Raw genomic sequence first — 22,642 nt, 5'->3', positions numbered from 1 at the left:
AGCCACATAACTCATGCAGTAACATGGCCTGGTTTGGTAATGCCACGGTTGGATCTGTTTGATTTTGCAGGTTCTGGGATGAACATTGGACTCCCCGGACCACCAGGGCCTCCAGGGACACCTGGCATATCTTACAGTGACCTAACAGCATACCTGCGAAGTAAGCCAATCTTTCACCTCCCCTGCCCCGGGCCCTTAAACGCTCCGGGGATCTTTTTACAGTCATACTCACATTAACATAGTCTAATAAGTGAAGGCATTGCAGTGATATTCCCTGTCCCCAGCTCTTGTCTGCGAGCAGCTCAGCTGTAAGTGTAGAATCTTCCCTTTTGCCTGTAATCACACCTAACCCTCTATGAGACTCCGCTGGTCCCCTCTGTCTTGGTTATTGGCACTGCAGGACTCCTGGGGCTCTGCCCAAGGCCTGCACAGGCCGCCCGTGGCTGCAGACAGCTTCCCGTGCTCCTGCAGAGAATGGCAGCAATGAGGTCCTCTCTTGCGGGTGGAGGAGCCCTTTGTCTTCCTCAAACTGCGCAGCATAAAGGAGCTTCTGATGCCAGTTTTTAAAAGAAAAAACGTACTCCTACCCTTTTTGGAGTCCTCTGGCTTCCTCATGCAACATCTCCCTGCAGGGTAGCGAGGTGCACCAGGAAGGCTGCGCTAGAGGATGCTGGGGAGAAAAAAAGTGCCTTATGCTCAGCTGTAGCTGGCATCACCTGTAGTCTCAGAGAAGGGACATGGGGGTTGTGGTGGTTTGTGTGACTCCTCTTCCGTTGTCTTTTGCAGACTCTGAATTCAGTGGCCTTGTTGGGCCCCCTGGGCCTGCAGGGCCCCAGGGACCCCCAGGGATCCCTGGATCGCCTGGCACCTCTCTGGAAGACCTCTCTGCTTACCTGCAAAGTAAGGCACTCATGTTTCTTGTAGCCCGTGGGGAGGGTGCGAGCTTGCCAAGAAAGTGAACTTTGTAGGTGTCAGGGAGGCTGAGATTAGCTTCTCAGGAGATGTGACTGCCCAGTGGGAACAGAGTCGCTTAAAAAAAAAAGATCTCATCGACATCAGCTGGAAGGGGCTGGAATTTGGGGTCTACCCTTTAAACTCTCAGGATTCCCAGACATGTGCTATTTCCATGTCCTCTCACTGTCAGAAGATCATTCTTCCTCTCTTCCTCTCCCAAGGTGTGGGATACTCCTCCCTCTCCGGAGTCCAGGGCCCACCTGGCCCTCCTGGCCCTCCAGGACCACCAGGCTTCTCAGGAACCGGCCTCCTGTCCTATGCTGACATCACTCACAGTGACGAGTTCAGGAGCGAGCTGATCCAGTACCTGAAGAGTAAGGGGATGCCATCCTCCCTGCACTCACCCCGGCCTTGCTCTGCCCCGTGTCGGCTGCCAGCTCTGCCCTTGCTGAGGCAGTCCTGTAGAGGGGCTGGAGCAGCACCTTGCCTCCACAAACAGGTCCACCCGGGACTGTGCTTCACATGTTGTGAGCCTAGAGGGACAAGCACTGTGAAGTTGCAAATGCCCTGCACTGAACAGTGATGCCTTAGTAAGGTCACCTAGAGCCTTTTTTTTGTGAGAAAAGCATATTATTTGACAAACACCTTCCTTCAGAGTGATCGATGATGTGGGCTTTGGAGGATGGCAGTGAGCCAGCTGTGAGGACGCTGGCGAGAAAAAAGTGCCTTATGCTTCAGCTGTAGCTGGCAGCACCTGTACTGCCAGGTGGCCAGGTCCAAGTCTGCATGACTGCTGGTCTGAGGTCTCACACTGGGAAGTCACCCTGGGCAGCCTTTCAAAAACAAGGAGATCCCCTCACTTTTGGGAGACTGGTCAAAGAAAGGCTGTTTTGGCAGAGGTACTGGACTTGGCCCAAGAGGAGTGCACCCCTCTGCAAAATCATCAAGCAGGTTTCTGAGATTGGGCACTCAAAATTCTGGGCATGGGGGAGAATGAGGGTGTCATGCCTCAGTTTTTCCATCCATAGAGATCAGAGTTGATGTACTGACCTGCTGCCTGAGACATGGCAGTGGATGAGGGTTACTGTGGTGGCTGGCAGGATGGAGCTGCATACTCTAGTCTTCATCCAGGTGGTAGGACATGACTCTGCCCAGCCTTGGGGGCCCAGGTACCCCTCCAGGCCTTTCAATGCCGCTTATATTTTGCAGGTGATGAAGTTCGAAGCTACATCTCAGGGCCACCTGGGCCCCCTGGGCCACGGGGACCACCAGGACCAAAAGGAGATAGTGGTTTGGTGGCAGGGTCCATGTCTGCATCATACCGAGAGTCACTGGCTTCCGAGCAGTCACATGGAGGATCCCTTGGTGCTGGGGGATCTCGTGGGGGATCCCTGGGCACAGACAGCTTGTACAGCAGCTCCATGAACAGCATGTCATCTTACAGCTCCTCCTCCACTGGCAGTGAGGGCTCATATGGTGCCTCCACGGGCAGCGAGGGCTCTTACAGCACCTCCAGGGGCAGTGATGGATCTTTCGATGGGTTGCTGGCAGCAGAAGAGGCACACAAGAGATCAATGGGTTCAAGCAGATCCTACAGTGACTCCTTCACCGGACCCCTGGATTACAACGAGCTGGCACTCCGCGTGTCAGAGAGCCTACAGAGTGAGTGGGACACCTGCTCCTCCTGCCATGCCTGAGCTTCCCCGTACCAGCCCACAACTCCGGCCCCCCCCCGTGCCTGCTGTCAGCCTGTTCGCTTCCCTCACCCTTCCTGCTGCCTGCAGTTCTCCCCTACAACCTCCCACCCCGTCATCCAGCCGCAGCTTTTCCAGAGCTCCCCTCAAATGACGTGTTTAATTCCTCAGGCCGAGGTATCCTTCAAGACCTGATGTCTTACAATGCACAGGGACCCCCAGGCCCCCCAGGCCCTCCTGGTCCCCCTGGAATCAGCAGAGTCTTTGCATCCTATGGCAATGTCACCGAGGACCTCATGGACTTCTTCAGAAGTAAGTGATGTGCATGAGATATTTTTTTTTTTCCATCCCCTTCTTCCTTTGCTGGGGAGATGCAATCTCATCATCAGACAGACAGCAGGTTTTTCCACTGCTTGTAGAAAACTCCTCCCAAACCTTATAGGTCACTCTGCTCACAGCTACTGTGACCCATTTTCCCTGGCTGGGCTGGCAAATGTAGAGCAAAAGGACAGAGCTGCCCACTCTGTTTTCAAATCTGCCCCCCACACACCTTGAGCATGGACCAGCTCCAGCCCCTGGCTCTAGGGTGGGCTGCAGAGCAGTTCTGGGGACATGAGGGCACAAACTGCCCCTGGGATTTTGTTGGGACCCAAGTCACTTTTGAAAACAGAAACCCACTCCTGGTCTGTTTGATCCCATCTAATCTAGAGAAGTATCCTTCCAGTGTGATTCATTGCTTCTCCAGTGAGCACAGAGTCCTTTGCAAATGATGTGTCCCACTCATCTGTCTTCTTCTTCATTTTCCTCTCCAGCACATGGTACCATCCAGGGGCCACCTGGTGAGAAGGGGGAGAGAGGTTATCCTGGACCCAAAGGTAAGGCCTGCCATCCTTTCCCTCACACACACGTAACCCCATAACTTCCTGCTGCCCAGGAGGCAGCACCATGTCCACAGGGACAGTTGACATGGGGCTGCCCTGAAGGTCACAGCCTCCTTGCTCCACAGCAGACATCTCATCTTCAGGGTCTCAGCCAAAGCATCAGCCTAAGCTGGTCTTCCTCATCCTGGCTTGTCCCCGTTCACAGGGCAACCGTACTCACGGGCAAACTTGGTTTTCTCATTCCTCCAGGTGACCCTGGACCAATGGGCCCTCCAGGACGCCAGGGGCACAGGGGACCGAAAGGAGAGAAAGGAGAGAAAGGTATGAACATTGCTCATCCCCAGGAGGGAAGGGTTTGCCTGTCAGGGAATGGAGGATTCCCCAGATACTAGCCCTGTCTCTGGGGACTGCTGGAAAACTCACACACCTTGTCTTTTTTTTTTTTTTCTTTTTTTTTTCTAAACATGAACCCTTCAAATAATCCTCCTTTTGACGTCCTTGGTCCTAGGTGAGCAAGCGTATGTTGGCAGAAGAAAACGACGAAGCGTCGGGGTCTAAGGACAGAGCCAGCTCAGTTCTGCACTGGGCAGCATTCCTGACAGTCCATACAGCATTAGCCTGACTCTTCACCGTCTTACTGCTAAAAATCCTCCTTGCCCATCGGCTAACGACTTAGACTTGGTAGTTCGGAGTCACTGCTGAGATTTGAATGGCTCTTACGTGTGTCCAGCACAGTCCTAAAGTGGGTATCTGCTCCTGTTGCTAGTATTTGGCTTAGTGCTCCTGAGTTCCCGGGTTTGTATATCTTTGGGCTGACAAGGGCTTTCTGTCTCATCCAGTCCAGGCTTCTTGTGTTGTTCCCAGCTGTGTAAAACCTGCTTTTAACCAACCAGTTGAGTATTTCCCCTGTTGCCCCACAAGAAAATCAAACAGCAGGTGAATGGTTAGAGAGTAGATGCTGAGCATGGGACAAAAGGCCCTATAAGGAGCCCTGGGACTAAGCTTTGCTGCCGCACTGGGACTCCGCTTGGAAGCGATTTCCTCTCCGCTAGCTTTGCTGCCCTCCTTTCCCCGGCTACTGGGGCCGCAGCCTCTGCTGCGCCAGCTGCGTGCGGGAGGGCCTGCGAAGGCCAGTGCTGGTGGCACCGAGCGGGCCTGCGGCTCAGGGGTCCCTGGGAGGGGACTTGCTGCACTGAGGTGCCCCCAAGCACTGACCCACATCAGGCACCGAGCCCAGCCTGGCCCTGCACCAGGTGACACAGGGAGAAGTACCCGGCCTGGTTGGGCTCTGCCTTCCCCATCTGGCCACCCGGCAGTGCTAACTTCTGCCCCAGAAGTCCCCACCCTAGAGACTCCAGCTCAGCACCTGTTGTCCCCCCGGTTGGTGACTTGCTTTGGACAGTGACTCCCTCCCAGATCTTCAGTTCTGCAGTGCTCTCACGCTGCCCCACGTGCTAACCCAGCTCCTGAGCCCATCTCGCCTCGTCTCCTTTGACAAGCTCCTGTTGCGACGGGCTCAGCACATGTGGGTACAGCAAGGGCAAGTACGTTCTGGGGCCAGGGTCATCACATGCTTTGCAGTTCCTGCTGCTAGCAGCACGGTGAGACATGCCATGCACAGGGACAGAACTGAAGCACTTTTAAACGTAATTTGTTGACTTTTAAAAATATTTTTATATTTTCTAGTTTTTGAACACTGGAAGAAAAATAACTTTAATGTAAACATCCTATTAAAGTGTGTTTTTCACCCAAAGCTTGCCTGATCAGTGTTCCATTTGGCAGTCAGTACCAGATTCCGTGCGGTCACGGGCAGACACCTCTCGCTTTGAGTAGCTGATGGTGGCTGTCCCAGGGTGCCACTGCCATCATCAGCTCACTCACAGTGAGGCAATACTCACAGAATCTAAATTTCTCAATGTTGTAACATGGAAGAAAGGAAAAAACAAAAGAAAAACACCCTAGCAGCTGGGTGATGGCTGAGCTACACCATACCCACCAGGCCTTGCAGTGAGGGACTGCAGCTGTAGCGTTTGTTGTCACGTCTGAGCACTGCAGCTGTGCTTCCACAGATCATCCCCAACTACTTGGGACTGTTGCAAGGTGCTCGCAGGCTGTGTCAGAGGCCAGGGTCGGACATCTGAGGGCAGTTTGAGGCAGTGCAATCTCTCAGTCTTTGATTTGCTTTGTAACGCAGCCCACAACACTAGGACCATCGCTCGAGGGGCTCCACTGCCAGGCAGCAGCAGGCACCTCCTTCCTTTGCCTGTACTTGAGGTGAAGACCGGCTGTCACAGGGGTAGGACCCTGGGACTGGCACCCCTCCAACCCTGTCATCAGGCCCCTAAAAACAGTGTCCTGCTTGTGTTAAATCTACACTCACACCTTGGCTTATCGCAGTCAGGAAATCACAAGCAGTTGTACAACGTGTACTACTTATACTACATTATTTTAAAAATATCAGTGTCCCATTCACTCACCAGTCACTTGTGTTTTGTGTAAGCTTTCCATGAACAAAACCGGAGGTCATCTCAGCAAACTCATTTTATTGTATTTACAGCAGAATTATTACAATATTCTACAGAAAGCCATGAAATCAAATTACTTAAAAAAAAAAAACAAGCTGAAAAACCCTGTTGTATGGCTGCTACTGCAAATTCACTTCCATGAGCTGTTCATACACAGATCCTTAGCCAATTATTCATCCGTCTCATTTTTGGTTCCTTCATGTAAGGCAAAAATAATTTGGTGTGTGCAGTTAACACAAAACATTCAACAAATTGCTGAGACAATGTGAGGTTGGAGGTACCTTGGATTTCTATGCTTTATCACAGAAGAGCACTGGGTGGCTTTCTGACAGCAGACAGGGGAATGACAGTTGAACATTTCAGATTTCACTCAATGTCCCCTTCCACTTTCTGTTTTTTCCACCATTTTAGACTGGGTGATTTATAATCAGCATGAAAGAAGCTTTACCTAGGTTGGTAAATGTGGAAGAGATTGTGGAAAATAAAAGCATTTTTGGACTAAACTACTCCCTTCTCCTTTTGGTACAGTAGAATTATGTAAGTCCTTATTCATTAGCTGGTTTTGAGCACGTCCTTACAGTGATTAGTCAAAAGAGGTCTTCTGCTTCCTCTCTCTGGATCCACTGACTGCCCACATGCCAAAAGCCCAGTAGTTATAGAAAGGCAGGATGAGGATTCACAAATTTTTACCCTGCCAATTGCGTGAGAGGCAAGAGGAAGGAGATGGAGAACAACCGAAGGAAACCAAAGGGCCTGTCTCAAAAGGGTAACTGGCCTCAAATAAGGTGTGATCTGCCAGCACACCAGCCTCCTGGAGCAGAGCGCTCCGTGCCTTCTCCTGGGCCACAGCAGCCAGCTGGAGTCCTGCCACCTTGCGGTATGTTATTCACACAGTGAGAACCAGAGCTACAGCTCCAGCAGAAAAAATGAGGCTTTACTGAAAAGTCATAGTCTAGAAAAGCCCTACGTTAAAGGTTATTTGCCTGGGCGAATGGCCAACCTCCTCCATTTGTGACGGCTGTAATGAGCTCCTGACTTTCACATCTGAGCAAGACCAAATTCTCTATAAGCGTAACACAGAAAGAGGAACAGTTTTCATCCCTTCCTTTCTGCACTGGTCAGTACTATGCAACAGCGTTAATAACTCTGCTATGCTTCATCACCACTAATTTCAGCATCGTTAAAAGCTCTGCAAACAATATCCCTCCTAGCCAGGAGAACACTATAGAGATTCTTTTGTGCTTCCCTCCCTTCATCTGTTCTTATCTTTTGTAAGACTCCAAGACACATGACGGGGTATCCTGACTTTGGCCTATCCCGTGAATAAGCAACGATACTTCTCTCTGACCTCACTTCCAAATCTGCTGTGACTCTGACATTAGAAGTCAGGGAATGGGCAATGTGCAGGGACGCATCAACCCAAGGGAGCTTTGCTGAGATCCACGGGTACCGACTGTCAAGTAAAATGACCAAGAATTGTAAATGTTAACGTAAAAAGCAGAAAGTTACCTACACAGTGATGATCATAAAAATTTTCCCCTGCTCTTTCCTGTAATGACAGCATAGTCGCTTTCCTCAAATACTTGTCCCGCTTTCCCCATAGCAGATTATCCAAAAAGCAGTATTTCAGTGGAAACAACTGACATTTTGAGCTCATTTGCACATTTAAGCAAGTTCTCCCTCTTTCAGTGAGGACGAGCATTTCTGAGTTCTTAGGAGCCGTAGCTACGCAGCAGCTCTGAAAATCAGACTACCTTAATACGGATCTAAGTGTTTGAATTATAAAAACCTTATTTAAAACTTCTGTGTATCGAAGTGTCCTTGAAATACTTGCAAGACAGATATTGGAGAATTAACTTAAATGTCCTATGTGATTTGCCATCATAAAGTGCATTTTTGTATTGTGGTCTGATGAAAGTAATTACACCACTGCTTTGTTTGGTTCTGTCAGGCTCTGACTTAGCTAAAGTGCTAAGTTTCCTATTTATTTATTGAGAAGAGGGGGGGGGGGGGAAAGTAGCATAGTTATAATGGAGAAAGTCCCTTTGGAAAGAAGGGTTTTCATTTTTTAAATGAAATGATTTTAAATGATTAAAATGATTTAAATGATTTTAAATCATTTTTTAAAAGCCAGCCTGCTGACTGCTATACCATACAACTGGTTAGATATCGAACACCCATAAATGTAATTTTGAAAGAATATTAGCTTAAAACATACCCTGAAAAAAAAGGATGCAATTTGGAATGAATATAATTTTTAAAAAATGACATGAAAAATCACTGAGTAAATGCCACTGGTCATGACACTGCAAATCAAACCAGCCTTATCAATAGCTACATTACTGCCTCTTCTGAATTTGTATTCAGACATCCTGGCACCTTCTAAAAGAAAACCTGTAATATTAGAGTAGGATATATCTAGTCAAACATAAGAACAACAACATATGTCATTTTTTGGACCCTAACCACAATATCATATCCTTTCATGCTGTACATGCTTCTCCATGTATTCGGCAGAGACAGCCAAGTGCATGGAAAAAAACACTTAAATACATTTTATTGGAATCAGGGAGGAACGAACAGGCTGGGGTATCTCCCCCTCACCCAAGCCAATGGCAGAAATCCCCCCGGCGCGAGATCCAACACGCGGCCCCTTTCCTCCGGGGCCGACAACCTGCCTGCAGAGAGCCGCCTCCTGGCAACATGGGCCAGGGCCTCACTGTAGGAGCAGCTGGCAGCAAGAATAACTGAAGCCTGGTTACCCAAAGATCTCCCCAGCCTATCTGCAATATTGCATTAGCAGAAGATGACACGATCCCGCAAATATCTGAGCTCTAGTAACCGTTACGATGCAAGAACCACCACCGGCTCCTGCGTTTACAAGATCCTGTCCCAAGAAAGCTGATTCAGTAGGTGCTGAAATTTGCTTTCAGAGGCTAAGAACAAATTTTGAGGTCTGAACCTGTCAGAGGCCACGGGCCTACAGGCAGTTCTTCTGCGAGGATCAATTGTAAATACAAGGAAAAACCGATATATTGCACTGCACTTCATACATCTTATTGCCTTTGTGGATTTTCCTGTTCAAAGTACTTTGATGCAGAACACAAACGTGAGCAAATACTGACTTGGGATCGTCTTCTGAGGGGCATACAGGGGAAATGAGATCTGCCCAAATGTCGGTAAGAAAATCCATTATTTGCAGCTAAGGAGAATATACCTAACTAGCTTTAAGATGGAACGTGTTACATTTGTTAAAGGGATTAGTGACATGTCAAGCAGAGAGATTGGATTTTACATCTCAGAAGATCTCTTCCAGGCCTGTGGGAGACTAAATTCATTTGAACTGAATTTTCTGGCATTGATATAATAGCGTGCACCTCTTTCATGTTCCACAATGCTTTAAAACCAATTTTATCAGTCTAAATGCATAAGTACCCATGCCAGTTCCTGTTATTCCAGAAAAATGCATTTTCACACCAGCTCTCAGTTCTCAGTACCGTTCACAAGGCTGCAACTGCTTAACAGCGCTCCATGACTCAAGGCCCGACCAAACACTCGCTAAGGCTTCGGCTGCCACGTTCAATCCCTCCCTTCTTCAGAGAACGCAGTGATTTATTTGTACAGCTTGCAAGGAGATCAGATTACAGAGGTTTTCTGGGAAAAGGATGGAATTCAAATAATAGATTTAAAAGATTTAGACAGAAGTAAACAGTATGTCAATATATATTAGCAAATTATCACTGAAACCACCAAGAGTATAAAAAGGAGAAGACAACACCCTTCTCTGAGAATTTAATGTGGATGAAGGAAGAGAGAATTCAGAAGGGGAAATTTGCCTGCCATGTCTACTCCCCAAATAAATCACTGAGCCTACTTTATATGAAATTGCAAATAAATTCTGTTCAATACAGAGATAAGGATTATTTTAACGTTATTTTAGTAACAGTCAATTTATAATGGTGTAGTTTAAAAAGTGAAGGCTTTCAAAGACATTTTTCACCCTACTGAATAAACAATTTAAAGAACTTTGCATTCAGCAACAGGTAACATTCTAGAGATATGGTATGTGAATTTACAACAGTACACAATACATATTTATATAATAAAACGCCAGAAATTAAGGCTAGCTATTAAAGTAATTATGCTTATCAAAAAGTTACAAAATTTAAATCAAAACATGCACTTTCCAATTATTTTTACTGTGCTGTAAATTTTAAGTGTCTTCATTAAGAAGGTATAGGTTCAACATCCAAGGATTTCAGCATCCAAGATTTCAACCCAATCTGATTAAAGTCCTATGTTATTTATGAGTTCATTCCCATGCATCAATACTGTTCCCATGAAATGAACATCATATAATGTTCACCAGTCTCACATTTAATGCAAGCTAGCAAAACAAAAAGGAAATGTTTACAGTTGATACCCAAAGAGACTAGAAAGATAGGCCTCAAATGACAGAAAGCAAACACTATTTTACAGATTTAACTTTGGCATACCAAAGTACAGCTTATAATACTGTCTTGATATGACTCAAATTCTAACCATGAAAAGGAGTGCACTAAAAGTGGTCTAATACAGTTATATTTCCCTACCAGCTATATGAGAAACATTTCAGACTTCTTCCACTGCAGATCAGTCAGGTAAATAACTTATTATACATCTATGAACTTGAAAAATAAAAACCATATATGTTAGTATGTAGCAAAACAAAAGCAAAAAACCCCAGCTTTGTAGTTTGTCTGTATATTTAACTTAAATCTTTCTATAAAATAAAATGACTAAAATTAAAAAAAAAAAAAAACAAGTCTAACACTTCTAACTGAATCAGACTTCAGGCATGGTTATTTATAAATATGACCATCCACCTCCACTTTTCTGAGGAGCTTAAATGAATAGGCTTTGGTAAGAACAAAAAGATGGCTTTACCTATTCCAGGTAAAGCTAGAGAAACCACGTGCATTTTGCACACTGTGTTCCAAAAAATACATTCTACAGTTTTTCCACTTGTAGAACTATCCACCTGTAATAGCTAAGGAAAATAATAAACTGTGCATTTTAAAGTTAGCATTCTTTTCACCTTTACATATTTTAGTGCAAAATATTTTAGGGTGAGGACTTATGACAAAAATGGCAGTAGCAGCAAGAATTCTTTTGTTTTGTACAGTAACAACAATGTTAAGGAAGTTTTCTTTAATGACAAAACACTATCTTGTTGCCAAGAGTAGCATATCTACGCGTTTCAGGCACTGTATTAATTCAGCTAGCACCCCGTTTCATTATGGAATTAAGGGACAAAATATGCAATGGAGATCTGTTCAGTTTAATTTATGCCAGAGGTTTGTGTGCGTTTGTTTGTTTGTTTAAAGAAGTTGTAAAGGCTTTTGCTGTTACCAATCACGTTTAAATGTAAGGGTTTATCTTTCTGATCGTTGGCATGTTCTGAGTAATTAGTTTCAGTCCTTGTTATGAAGACACTACTCAACATTACAACATTTTAAACCTCTTATGGCAGTTTCAGTTATGGAATTCTGTTGTGGAGAAATTGGACATTTAAAAACACAGTAGTAGAACTAGTATTACACCATTTAAATGTTCACATGAGAAACCGTTTTTTTTTTGTGACCATAAAGATTATATTATTTTAGGCTTACTTACTCGAAGCCAAACCCATAAGTAACGTACTGAGTCTTAGATTAAAAAAACCCCACTTATTCTTGAAACATCTGAAGGACATCACATTACCATTATACACCAACGTCTGTTCTCCTTTTTCGTTTTCTTCCATTCAGAGGAGAAGGAAAAAATGGATAGTGCCACTGATTGTCTCCACTGAAAACAGAGCGCTACGGTCCTTTGATGCACGGTGCAGATTATAGCAGGTTAGATGATGAGGATGGAGAATTCCAAACATGAAAAACCTACAGCAGTTCCCAGAGTTATGACCCAGTGGAGTGAAGGCTGGGGATGGGATAGAATTTGGAAATCCGGCTTTGTGTTGAAGGATTAAGGCATTCAGATTCTCCAGTCATTTTAAAGAAAACTTCCTGTTCTTGCAGTTTTCTAGCAAATTCCTCTTCCAATGTCTAAAAACAAAGATCAGATTGTCATAGGAATATAAGTACAAGAAGCCAATGATACTGGTGACATATTGTCTGATGAAGAATCATAACTTCACAGATCATGACTAAAAAAAAACCAACAACAACAACAAACCTAGCAAGTATCAAATTTGCAAGACAACCAATACCCAGCAAGCTAAGAAAGAACATCTCTGCCTGTAGATTAAACTGTGTGAAAACCTGGTATCTTCCATTTTAAAATAAAATTATTAAAGGAAACCTTCTATTGTTATTTAGCACTCAGAATTTTTGCAATATCCTACTGGCTTCTGAAATATATTCCTAAAAACCAGCTTTGCCTCCAGGTAAGAGGTTTTACATGCAAATATGCACGTATGCCCTGTAAGAGGGAACACATTAAAAGAGAGATAACATGCAAACCTTTCTTGCTGCACATGCCTCTTGCTCAGCTTTTGCATATATTAAATATCTTTTTTAAACAATAAACTATGGCAATTTTGTACAGTGGCTTGAGTCTCCTCCTATGTCGTACTCTTTGTATTGTCCAATTTATGATTGTTCAGTTTGCAAGAACTGATGCTTGATTATTTTCATACACTGCTGCAATTTACCTTTTTTCTTGGTCTCAATTTCTCTCTCCATTCCTTCAGTTCCTGGCTGTGCTCTTCATCTAGTTCCTTTAGCTTCTGAGTCTCATGTTCAACCAGTAGATGGCATTTTTCATTCTTAAAACAAGATAAAGATAATCCTTAATAAGTAAAACTAACTCAGATTAGACAACTCCGCATTTGTGCAGTGGCATATGCTGTCCTAATTCTTTTTAATTAGCTTACTCCGTGTAAATAGTGATGTGAACAATTACAAGATAAAAGTATGTTACTGAGGCTGCATTATCAAAAGCTGATCTTTCCATCAGAACCAATTGAGACAGATAAATAAACACTGTGAAGTACCATCCAGAGTGGCTGACAGTGATACTCGAAACTGTGCTTCACTGCCTAATTATGCTATTCTAGGTCATGAAGTATTTCTGCTTTGCTTTCTAAATGCAGTTTGTATAATTTATTAAAATCAATTAAATTAAAAAGGGGCGCATGTGAAAGTATTTCAGCTCTTGGTGTCAAGGAGCTCAGACTAACAAACAGGGTTTAGGGAGGACAGCAGATGTGCTTGCAGAAGCAGCCTCAGACTCACCCTATAAAAAGAAAAAAGGATAATCAAAGCATACATCAGCTTCAAATTCCACTCAGTAAAATATATATGCATCTGCCAAATGTTAAGAGGAGTTTCAAAGCATAATGGCAAGAATGCAGTTAAGCATTCAGCTGGATCAAATCTTTAATTTTTAAGAGCAGTGGCCAATGGTAGTCTCCAATACCCATCTGCTTGTTTCTAGGGCTCAAATCCCCACTGTGCCCGATGCAAAGTCTGAAAACACAGGAACCAAAATGACAAGCACTTGGCTAGTCCCGAGTGCAGCGAGGGGCCAAAATGTTCTCAGTGAAGCTTAGGGTAGCCCTAATCTGATCAATTTTACTTGTGATGAAAGTCTCGCAGAGACTCCCACCGTACTTGAGGATTTACTGAAACATATTAGCGGCACAGTCGCAGACTGTTCACAAGATGTGAGAAAGGGAGTAGTGCAGAACTAGCTTTGTTGGCTCCGTGCTACTGGAAGATTTCTCTAGGCAAAGGTTATCAGCTGGGGATCATTTAACGCTTTAGCCTGCCTTGTATCACTGAAGCAGGGAAAAAAGCAGACTTAATTGAAAACTGGATCTGGCCTTTGGTATACAGCAGCTAGTTTTACAAAACACATACTAGATAGAGCAAAACTGAGTTCCTTATTGCAAAAAGAGAATTCCTTCCAAATACATTCCAGAAGCTCAGGTGCAAATGGCAACCTGCACCTTGTAAAAAAGGGCTCATTCCATGTATTGCTATAAAACTCGTGGGTAATGCCTGGGGCTACCTACCTTTGTTTTGATTAATGACTTCTAGCTATGGAATATTAAAAGCAAATGCTACAGAAAATAGCATTGGAAACTTGGTAAATATTCTAGAAGAGATCATCTGCTTATGGTTCATGCTCTTCTTGTACATAAAATGATTTCTCATTAATTGTTCTAAGTTTAGGAATCTGGTTAAGAGTATGCTGCAAATTTGCAAAAATCCACATGAATAGATAAAAATGAAGGAAAAATGTTTCTGCTTGGCCTGTGTGTTTTCCCATTGAATGTTCTTCTCATATAAACCATTTTTAACCTGTAATTGATGCAGCTCTCTGATGTTTGCTTCACATTGCAACTGAAGGTCCCGCATTTGATTTTCATGTTTCTGATGCTGAGCCAGTCTCTCATTTTTTTGTCTCTTTTCTTCTTGAGCACCAAACTAGAAAAAAAAAAGATGATTCATATCGTACCTCTAGAGACAACAATTTTTTGTATTTTGTATGCAAAGAATTGCATAGAACAGAATGAACACATACAGCATAACCTAAGAGAATGGTTTTAAAAGACTTAAATAATCTTGGTATTTTCCTTCTTCTCTTTTTTTGAATTTCTACAAAGGGAATGCCTTCACAGTTTTGTCCGTCACTCCATTTCTCTGTCTGCCCTCTAATCCTTCCTTAGAACATACGTGTGCTGTGGACCCCAGAACAGGACCCAGCACTCCAGACACGGCCTTACTAACGCTGAGCAGGGAGGAAGAATCGCCTGCCTTGACCTGCTGGCAACACTCTTCCTAATACAGCCCTGGAGGCTGTTGGCCTCACTGGCCATGAGGCCACATTACTGACCCATGTTCAACTTGTCCACCAGGACACCAAGGACCTTTTCTGCAAAGCTGCTTTCCAGCTGGTTGTTGGCCAGCCTGCACCGGTGCATGGGGTTATTCCTCCCCAGGTGCAGGGCTTTGCATTCCCTGTGCTGAATTTAATGAGATTCCTGTTGGCCCATTTCTCCAGCCTATTGAGGTCCCTCTGAAAAACAGCACAACCTTCTGGTTTAACAACCACTCCCACCAGTTTTATTTCATCTGCAAACTTGTTGAGGGTGCACTCTGCCTCATCATCACATTTACATTTACATCACATCAAACATTTACACTATTAAACCTGCTTTTATTAATCACCTGTTTAACTTTTTCACGATCTTGGTCTGGCGAAGCTAATGAGTTGATTCTTAAACTTTTCTTAAACATAGCCATTCGAGTCTTTGCTTCACTTCGCTGGATTTTAGGCAGCCGTGCTCTTTCCTGAGTTTGCTTGTTCTTTAACTCCTCAATAAGTCGTTGATTATATCTCTGCATTTGCTCCGTTTCCTAAAAAATTAATGACATAGAAATGTTACAGAGTATCCGTTGGAACATTCAGATCTCATTTCATCAACAAGCATGTTGTTTGAGTCCATTTTTTTCTCAGCAGAAACCAGACCCAGGCCCAGTGATATGCAATGGGGAGGAGGTGGTCTTCCATTTATTCCAAAACTCTGGATCATGCCCAATCCAGTCAAGATTCTCTAGTGCTCTGAAGAATATGGATATATTTACCAGTACTTGTTGAACTTCTGACTTAGATTAAAAAAAAATATATATACACACACACACACACACACACACACACATATACATGTATGTTTTTCAAAGGGAGAAACTTCAGTAGAACTGAATTTTGGCTACAACAGTTATGAAGTGACTGGACACCAACTTTGTTTCACAGTTAGCAAAAACAAAAGCCACTACAGAGATAAAATAAACCATACAGAAACAAACTTCAGGAGAGGCTGGTCCTGATTCAATGACCAAGGAGATTCAACAATATCTTTCTATTGGCTTTGGAAGCTTAAAAAATTATATATTTTTAAATATCTATTGAATGAATATATTCAGGGTATTCGATAAAAAACAATGCCAAATGCCTTGCAGAAAATAAAAGTATTATCTTCTGGACTTTTATAGGCTTTAGGTCTAAGGAGACAGTTTTCAACTACTTGCCCCAAAAAGCTAATCCAGGTCATCATTCTGTTCATTTAACTCCAGGATGATTTACTAATGAGTAGATTTATTTAACCACAAACCCAAACTCTGTTGGTTTTGGTGTGTAAACATATTTTGTTCTTTTTACTAAATAATAAAAGAAATAAAAAAGCCATTCTACTTAAAAAAAAGAATTTAAAGGGAAAATACAATCACTTCACTTATGAACTTCAGTCTGGAAGCTCAAAAACAGAAGTCAGATGAATAAAGATACATGATTTTTACAAGGGACAACTCTATTATCTCACCCCTGTGATCCCCTTATACTTTTCCTTATTTACTGCCTTTATTTCTTGCCTCTGATTTATGTGCTGTTTGTTAGACACCTAACCTCTCCATGTCCATAGTATAACAGGGTGAACTAACAAACACATTAAATAAGCCAAACAAAGTTCCTCAATGCACTACCAAGTCATTAAATTAAGATTATGATTTTAACAGAACATACAGCATGAAAATACCTGCATGGGCCTTGCCTAGGCAAGCAAACAGCTACCTTTCCCAAACAGTAGAGACTGTAAGACTACTTGGAAAAAAAAAACAACAAAAAAAAAACCCCAAACCCAACAAGGATTATAATACACAAAGGAAAGTATCAAAGTCAGCACTAACCTTTTCATGCCTCTTAAGCAGCTGGTGTCTCTGCATGAAGTACTGATCTTTGAGTTGCTGTTTGAGGAGCTGATGCTTCTCTTGCAAGTGTCGCTCTTCCAGCTCCCAGATTGCAGCTTCACGAGCTGCAGAAAGAGGAAGGCTGGTTCAGAAAGTACAATACGATACTTTTTAATCTACACATAAGCGTATGTTTAAAAATGGCCTCCAAGTGCATTTTAAGAACAATGCTATTCCATAGCATATATGTTATTACAGTTTTGGTTTAATCCTGAAGGCATCTGATTTCATAAATTTAAGGCAGACTTATTATTTTATTAAAATACAAAACAAAAAATCTGTTTTTAAGAGTCCAGTGCTGGATACCTCTCATGAGCTGCTGTTTGTTGTTGAGGCAATCTCGTTCAATAGTGGCTAGTTCTGTCTTTTGTTGCTGAATAATCTTCTTTAGAGATGCATCCAGTTCTTGTTGCTGCTTCTGCACAAATTCTTGCTCCTGTTAAAAACCAATGGAAATAAGTGAAATTGTGCTCTTCTAGTCACATTACATTTTAATGAGATTCCCAGTTCTCTCAGTGTCTAACTGTATATGAAAACAAATACACCTTTGAGTTAATTTGAGTTAACATGCCTCAGTTAAAGTTATGCATCTCTTGTATTTTCCACATAGAGAGTGGGTAAAAGAATATTTAGTATTTACCTCCAGAAATAAGACCAAAGGCAACAAACTAACCTAACCAATAATCGGCAATTCATTCTGCCTCTTGCCTCTCAAAACAAGCTACAGTTTCTAAGCTAGTAAATGCAGGTGTGCTCAGTATAAAGTTGATCTCATCATGTCGAGATTATATATTCAAGGATATAAGAAGACCAAAAGTATTTATGATTGTTTTGCTTTCAATTATGAAGTAAAGCCTATTTATTTACACAGTTGGGTCTCAAGTTTGTCTCTCAGTGTCTGGGTAGTTTATCCTGACATGAACACAACGCTATTGAGGCTGGGAGTTCGGCGAGATGCCTGTGAAGACAGGCAAAGGCTTTAGCAGGAATTGCCTTTTCAGGACTTGTAAACCTCGGCTCAGCAGCAGTCGCACCAGAGCTGAGCGGGCTCTTTGCAAAGCGACTTGCCATCCGTGTGGTGCGGTCCCCACACCGCCTGGCTCTTCCCGTTACCCAGGGCATCTCAGCCTGCTGCACCTCGTCATGAGAAGCGGGCAGTGGTAGCGATCCCCTTCTCTCCCCTCCCAGGCACCAAGGCTGTACTGTTGCCTTTTTCCTCTTTGCAACTATCACAAAAAAACTTACCATATTTACAAGCATGCAGGCATGCACACACACTCTAAGAACAGGAAATTAAAGCAGATCTTTCTACCATGACGTAAGGGTAAGTACAGTCAGAAGAAAGGATGATGGTGGTGTACTACTGGAGGCAAGGCAGGCAGCTAAAGCATTTTCTGTTATACATAATGAAACGAAGTTAAGAATGGTCAATTGGAGGGGAGATGGGAAGAAGCAGGAAAACAGTGCTGGGCTATGGGAAATCAGTGGAAGAGTCTCCTGATCTATGTATTTTTTTCTTTTTAGCAGAGTCCATGCTACTCACTAAAAGAGCCAAGAGCAACATATGGAATTAGATGTTCATTAAAAGCACTTTTATTATGACCAGGAGAATCATGGTTTTCATCTTCACAGAAAGTCATCGAATAATAGATGAGGCTGTCACCTCCCTCAGTGGACAGCAGGGTGACATTCAGACGGGTAACAGAAACCGGAGGTGGAGTAAGCTGGGGAAAAGTTCAGACAGAGGCAGCCCAGAGGGTGCAAAAAGGACTGGAGGGGCAGGTTTGTAAACAGAATCAGACATTCCTAATCAAATATATGGACCGATAAAAAACACTGTTCTGCATTACTTCTACATTAAAAGGGCGAGAACAGTAGGAGTTCAGTGTTCTGAAGGTGCAGCACATAAACAATACCATATTCGACTTGCCAGGGATTTTTATTTGGGGGGGTGGGGGGGGCAGGGGACACAGCTGCTCTACATTCTCTACAGCTGTGAAAAATATATTTCATTTCAAGGATGGTCATGGTAAAAACCAGTTATGCGTCAGAGATTTTACTCTCTCAATCATTTAAATATCATTGCTGCTCTCTACACTGTAAATCTTAAGGAAGCTTTTAAATTGCTAGCACTGAAAGATAAACCAGGCTATCTCAGAAAACATGCCGGCCTTTCCGCTCCCCTCATCCGCCCAGGTATAACGGAGATGATGGGCTTTACTGGAGAGCGCGTTAGATGGTGTAGAAGGCAGAGCGCGCAATGCAGCTTGCCTTTTCAAAATTACCACTTGGTTTTGCCCAGGAAGTATCTTAAAATAAACTCGCATATTTTTAAAATACATAATTTCACTGCACACAGAGCATAAAACGGTCACGCATTGTTTCTCACATGTGCTGAACAAATGATAAGCACCAGAAAATAGTAGTATATTGTGTTTGTGAGAAATCAGTGTCTTGCCCAGAGCTAATTGCTACAGCAATTTTGATCTTTTTACTATGAATAGTGTATAGTTTTATAAATTTGTGCTAACTGGTTTTGAGACACCAATGAAATTGCTCAGCACATATGAGCAAAAGTGAGAAGAAAAAACACACCTCTGGAAAATTAGGGAAATATATATATATATCTAAAAAAAGTTTATTTTATGACTTACATCCTGCATTTGTGCGTTGAAAAGTGTACATGAAGACAACTGAAAAGACTGAATCATAACCTGAGCAACACCCTGTGGGACACAATGTACTTCCCATGTCAGATTATAATAAAATATAGTTCTATTCTTTAAAAGAATGAGACTCTGCTATATGTTAGTAGTATATATTAAAAATGTCAAGGCTAATCACAAAAAAGCAGTCAGACAGGAAAAATTATACATATTCTAAAATAATACACCTGCACACTGTCTGGTACTTCTTTATCATTTCAAGTGAGGATCTGGCACCTTAACCAAAGATGTTCTACTCAAAAAAAAAAAAAACTGAAAAAAGGAAACAAAGTAAGTCACTGCAAACACTATAAAAATTCAGTTCTAAAATTATTTCCTTAAAAAAAGTTCAGAAATACACATCCTCAGCAGGGGGAGAGCACTGTAGCTCAGTCAAATTCTGCCCTGGGAAATCCTCTCTGGAACGGAACATGTAATGGAAAAAAGTCGCTAATGTTTTCTACTAGGTCTCTCGCATAAACATTTAATCTGTAGGAGTTACTCAATCCAAACCTACCCCGTTGTGATGCAGACTTACTCTGTACAAGCTGTGGCCATCAGAAGAAGAACAGGTTTCTAAAATATTTGCCTCTTTCTACCTAGGTCATATAACGGCAGCAAGGTTGAAGGCTTGAAATTATATATGATGTCTTCGGAAGTTTCTGTACACCTACACTTTGACATTTAAATAACTACATTTTACCTAGTCTGTTCTGCTGTTAGGAACAAGATGCCTTATGCTTATATTTTCTGTATTTTCCTCCCCTGTGCTTTTTGCTCAAAAATAACTACTGTAACCTTTATAATTTGATGTACCTGTGGGATACTTACCACCCAAAAAAGCACTGCCATGAAACCAGCTGTGGAAAAAACCTGTTCCTTTTTGGTACAGCATACAGAACATTAAGCTTAAAAGCACAAACCTGGATATATTGCCGTTCCTACATGTCTAAACACTGTACTCTTTTGGGAAGTGATATGGGAGTGTTTGAAGAAAGAGCACGGTATGCAGGGTTAGTCTGAGTTAAGTTTCATATCCACTCAACAACAACAACAACAAGTGAAATTATCAAGCCGTGTGAATACTGCTGCTCTTTGCACTTTAGTAGCTTGAAGCTGCCGTTGTTACCTGAGCATGCTGGTTTTGCGCAAGCTCCTCTTTCTTGCGTTTCATGAGCTCTTTTCTCAGCTCTTTTGGTGCTTTCTCCACTTCATTTAAAACCTACAGTGTATATAAGCATGCAGAAGGTGGCGAAAAGAACACTTTCTCCGCAGCAAGCATTTTTGTGCACACAGGACATGCAGGTCATGCACTAGAGGTACTGGGAAGCGTGCATTACTTCAGTGGCAGAGATGTTAGTTTAGTGAAAGGAGCTTAATGAAAAGAGAAGAAACAAAACATGCTTTATGCATGCCACTGCAGCGCAGAAAGGAGGTATACGCCAGCTTCTTTTGGCATGCAAACGCTGACCAGTGCTCTCAGAAATGGCAGTCAGTTGCTTGAGTTTTCATGCAGCAGCTAGAATAGTCAATAGTTAAGAAAACCACCACCTGCAGAAGTGGCATTTTCTTGAAGCATTCCTGAGAAGGATTATAGAGTATGTTTATCTCAAGGTAAAGCTTTGTGAAAAATAACTGGAAGTTTAAAATAACTTCCACTGAAAAACAGCTATTTTTGACAGTCTCAAATCTGAATGTATAAGATGCCATTATTAGCTTCTCAAACATGCATAACATTTACATAGGATACATATTTAAATCTTAAAAAGAAAAAAAATCGCAGAAGCAAACCAAACATTAAATGTTCAGTTATGAAGAATTTTAAAGCAAAGAATTCCAGTAGCTATGCTTGTAAGAAATTTTTAATTACAATTATGCTGAAATGGTCCATGTGGTTCAGTCTGAGGCAAATTAGGCTAGATTAGTTGAAATTTTCTAAATATAACCTGGTTAAATCAACTGGCTATGAATCTCATAATTTGCTGATTTTTTTTATTTGCCATGAAAAGTTACAATAATTAAACACTGCACACTCCTAAATATAGCATGGGTAGTTTCAGAGTGCCAGCTGCATTTTCCTTCAAACTATAAATCACCTTCTTAAGCTTTAAATACAAAAGTATGCACCCCAAAACAAATGCCTGTTTGTTTAATAGTGGAAGCATCATCAGAAAAAGAGAGTCCAAATCACCACATGCTATTCCTGTTCCCATGAAAGAACTGCTTTTAGCTCAGAGCAATACATAAAATTCTTCCCGCTTTCCCATGTAGGACCCAATCACCAGTAAATAGAAAGAGACTCAAAAATGCAAGAGGTTTCGCAAAAGAAGAAAAGTTGTTATATATCAGCACATGGTTCAGACCAAATACAACTTATACTTTTTCTATGCACTTCTGTACTACAGGATCATTCTATGCAAAAGCACTGAAAATACAGACTTTTAAAGAAATCTCTAAGTCTAATAACTACTAAAGCAAATACTAGAGCCATTTATATACAAACAAGCACTACACAATCGATCTGAAAAAGAAATAAAACAGCTTTCAGATGCAAAATCCATATGGGAACACATCACTTTCTCTTGTTCTAATGCAAGCAAATTAACAGCATAAGGTGTCAGTCTCAAATGTCACTCATTTTGCATCAATTGTATATGACAGATGTAAAATTAACTGTAAACAATTTTAGTCTATCCAGACCTCTAGCGCCTAGCTGTCCTCTGAGTTAAAAACTGCTGTCAATTCTTATAGACAAATTCTAAACCTGAAAAGCATGTTTAATGAAAATCTAACAAATTAACAAAAAATTCTCAGGAAATGAAATATTTCTTAGTAGCAATCAAGACTATATTCTTTTATTTGAAATTCTAATTAGAGAAATACTAAGGGTTATCTGGATTTGTTAATTTTTTTTTTTTTTTTTACAGTCTTTAACAAAACATTTTTTCTCAAATACGACATCAAGAAAAAGTATTTCATTAAAGATTCTGTGAAAAGTCTCTTAGGTTGGTAACTTTTTCTAGATGAATCAATAGCTGCAAGTTCCTATTAGCTGTTTTTATTTCACTTTAAGCACTAAAACAAAAGGAATAA

General features: G+C 42.2%; 2 protein-coding genes across 4 annotated transcripts in view; one reads left to right on the top strand and one right to left on the bottom strand.

The window, feature by feature from the left end:
- COL17A1 (collagen type XVII alpha 1 chain) overlaps positions 1–8,060 on the top strand; it is a 47,243-nt gene extending 39,183 nt beyond the window's left edge. The window contains 9 exon segments of the mRNA XM_013959796.2: positions 71–160; positions 787–900; positions 1,176–1,328; positions 2,164–2,616; positions 2,820–2,960; positions 3,461–3,523; positions 3,779–3,819; positions 3,821–3,850; positions 4,038–8,060. Coding sequence (XP_013815250.2) covers positions 71–160; positions 787–900; positions 1,176–1,328; positions 2,164–2,616; positions 2,820–2,960; positions 3,461–3,523; positions 3,779–3,819; positions 3,821–3,850; positions 4,038–4,151 — 1,199 coding nt within the window. The 3' untranslated portion in view covers positions 4,152–8,060.
- A 1,770-nt stretch (positions 8,061–9,830) lies between these two features.
- The window catches only part of SLK (STE20 like kinase), a 49,208-nt gene continuing 36,396 nt past the window's right edge, over positions 9,831–22,642 (bottom strand). For 2 of the 3 annotated variants that reach the window (XM_067300209.1, XM_067300210.1), the window contains exons 13-19: positions 20,679–20,771; positions 17,151–17,280; positions 16,785–16,909; positions 15,270–15,458; positions 14,400–14,525; positions 12,746–12,859; positions 9,831–12,137 (exon numbers count right to left, since the gene is read on the bottom strand). In XM_067300209.1, coding sequence (XP_067156310.1) covers positions 11,991–12,137; positions 12,746–12,859; positions 14,400–14,525; positions 15,270–15,458; positions 16,785–16,909; positions 17,151–17,280; positions 20,679–20,771 — 924 coding nt within the window. In that variant the 3' untranslated portion in view covers positions 9,831–11,990. The remainder of the gene's footprint in view (positions 12,138–12,745; positions 12,860–14,399; positions 14,526–15,269; positions 15,459–16,784; positions 16,910–17,150; positions 17,281–20,678; positions 20,772–22,642) is intronic. The other variant, XM_067300211.1, reaches the window with a different exon arrangement.

This window comes from Apteryx mantelli, chromosome 7 (assembly GCF_036417845.1).
Source record: "Apteryx mantelli isolate bAptMan1 chromosome 7, bAptMan1.hap1, whole genome shotgun sequence".
NCBI classification, from domain to species: Eukaryota; Metazoa; Chordata; class Aves; order Apterygiformes; family Apterygidae; genus Apteryx; species Apteryx mantelli.
This window is presented reverse-complemented; position numbering and strand designations above follow the sequence as displayed.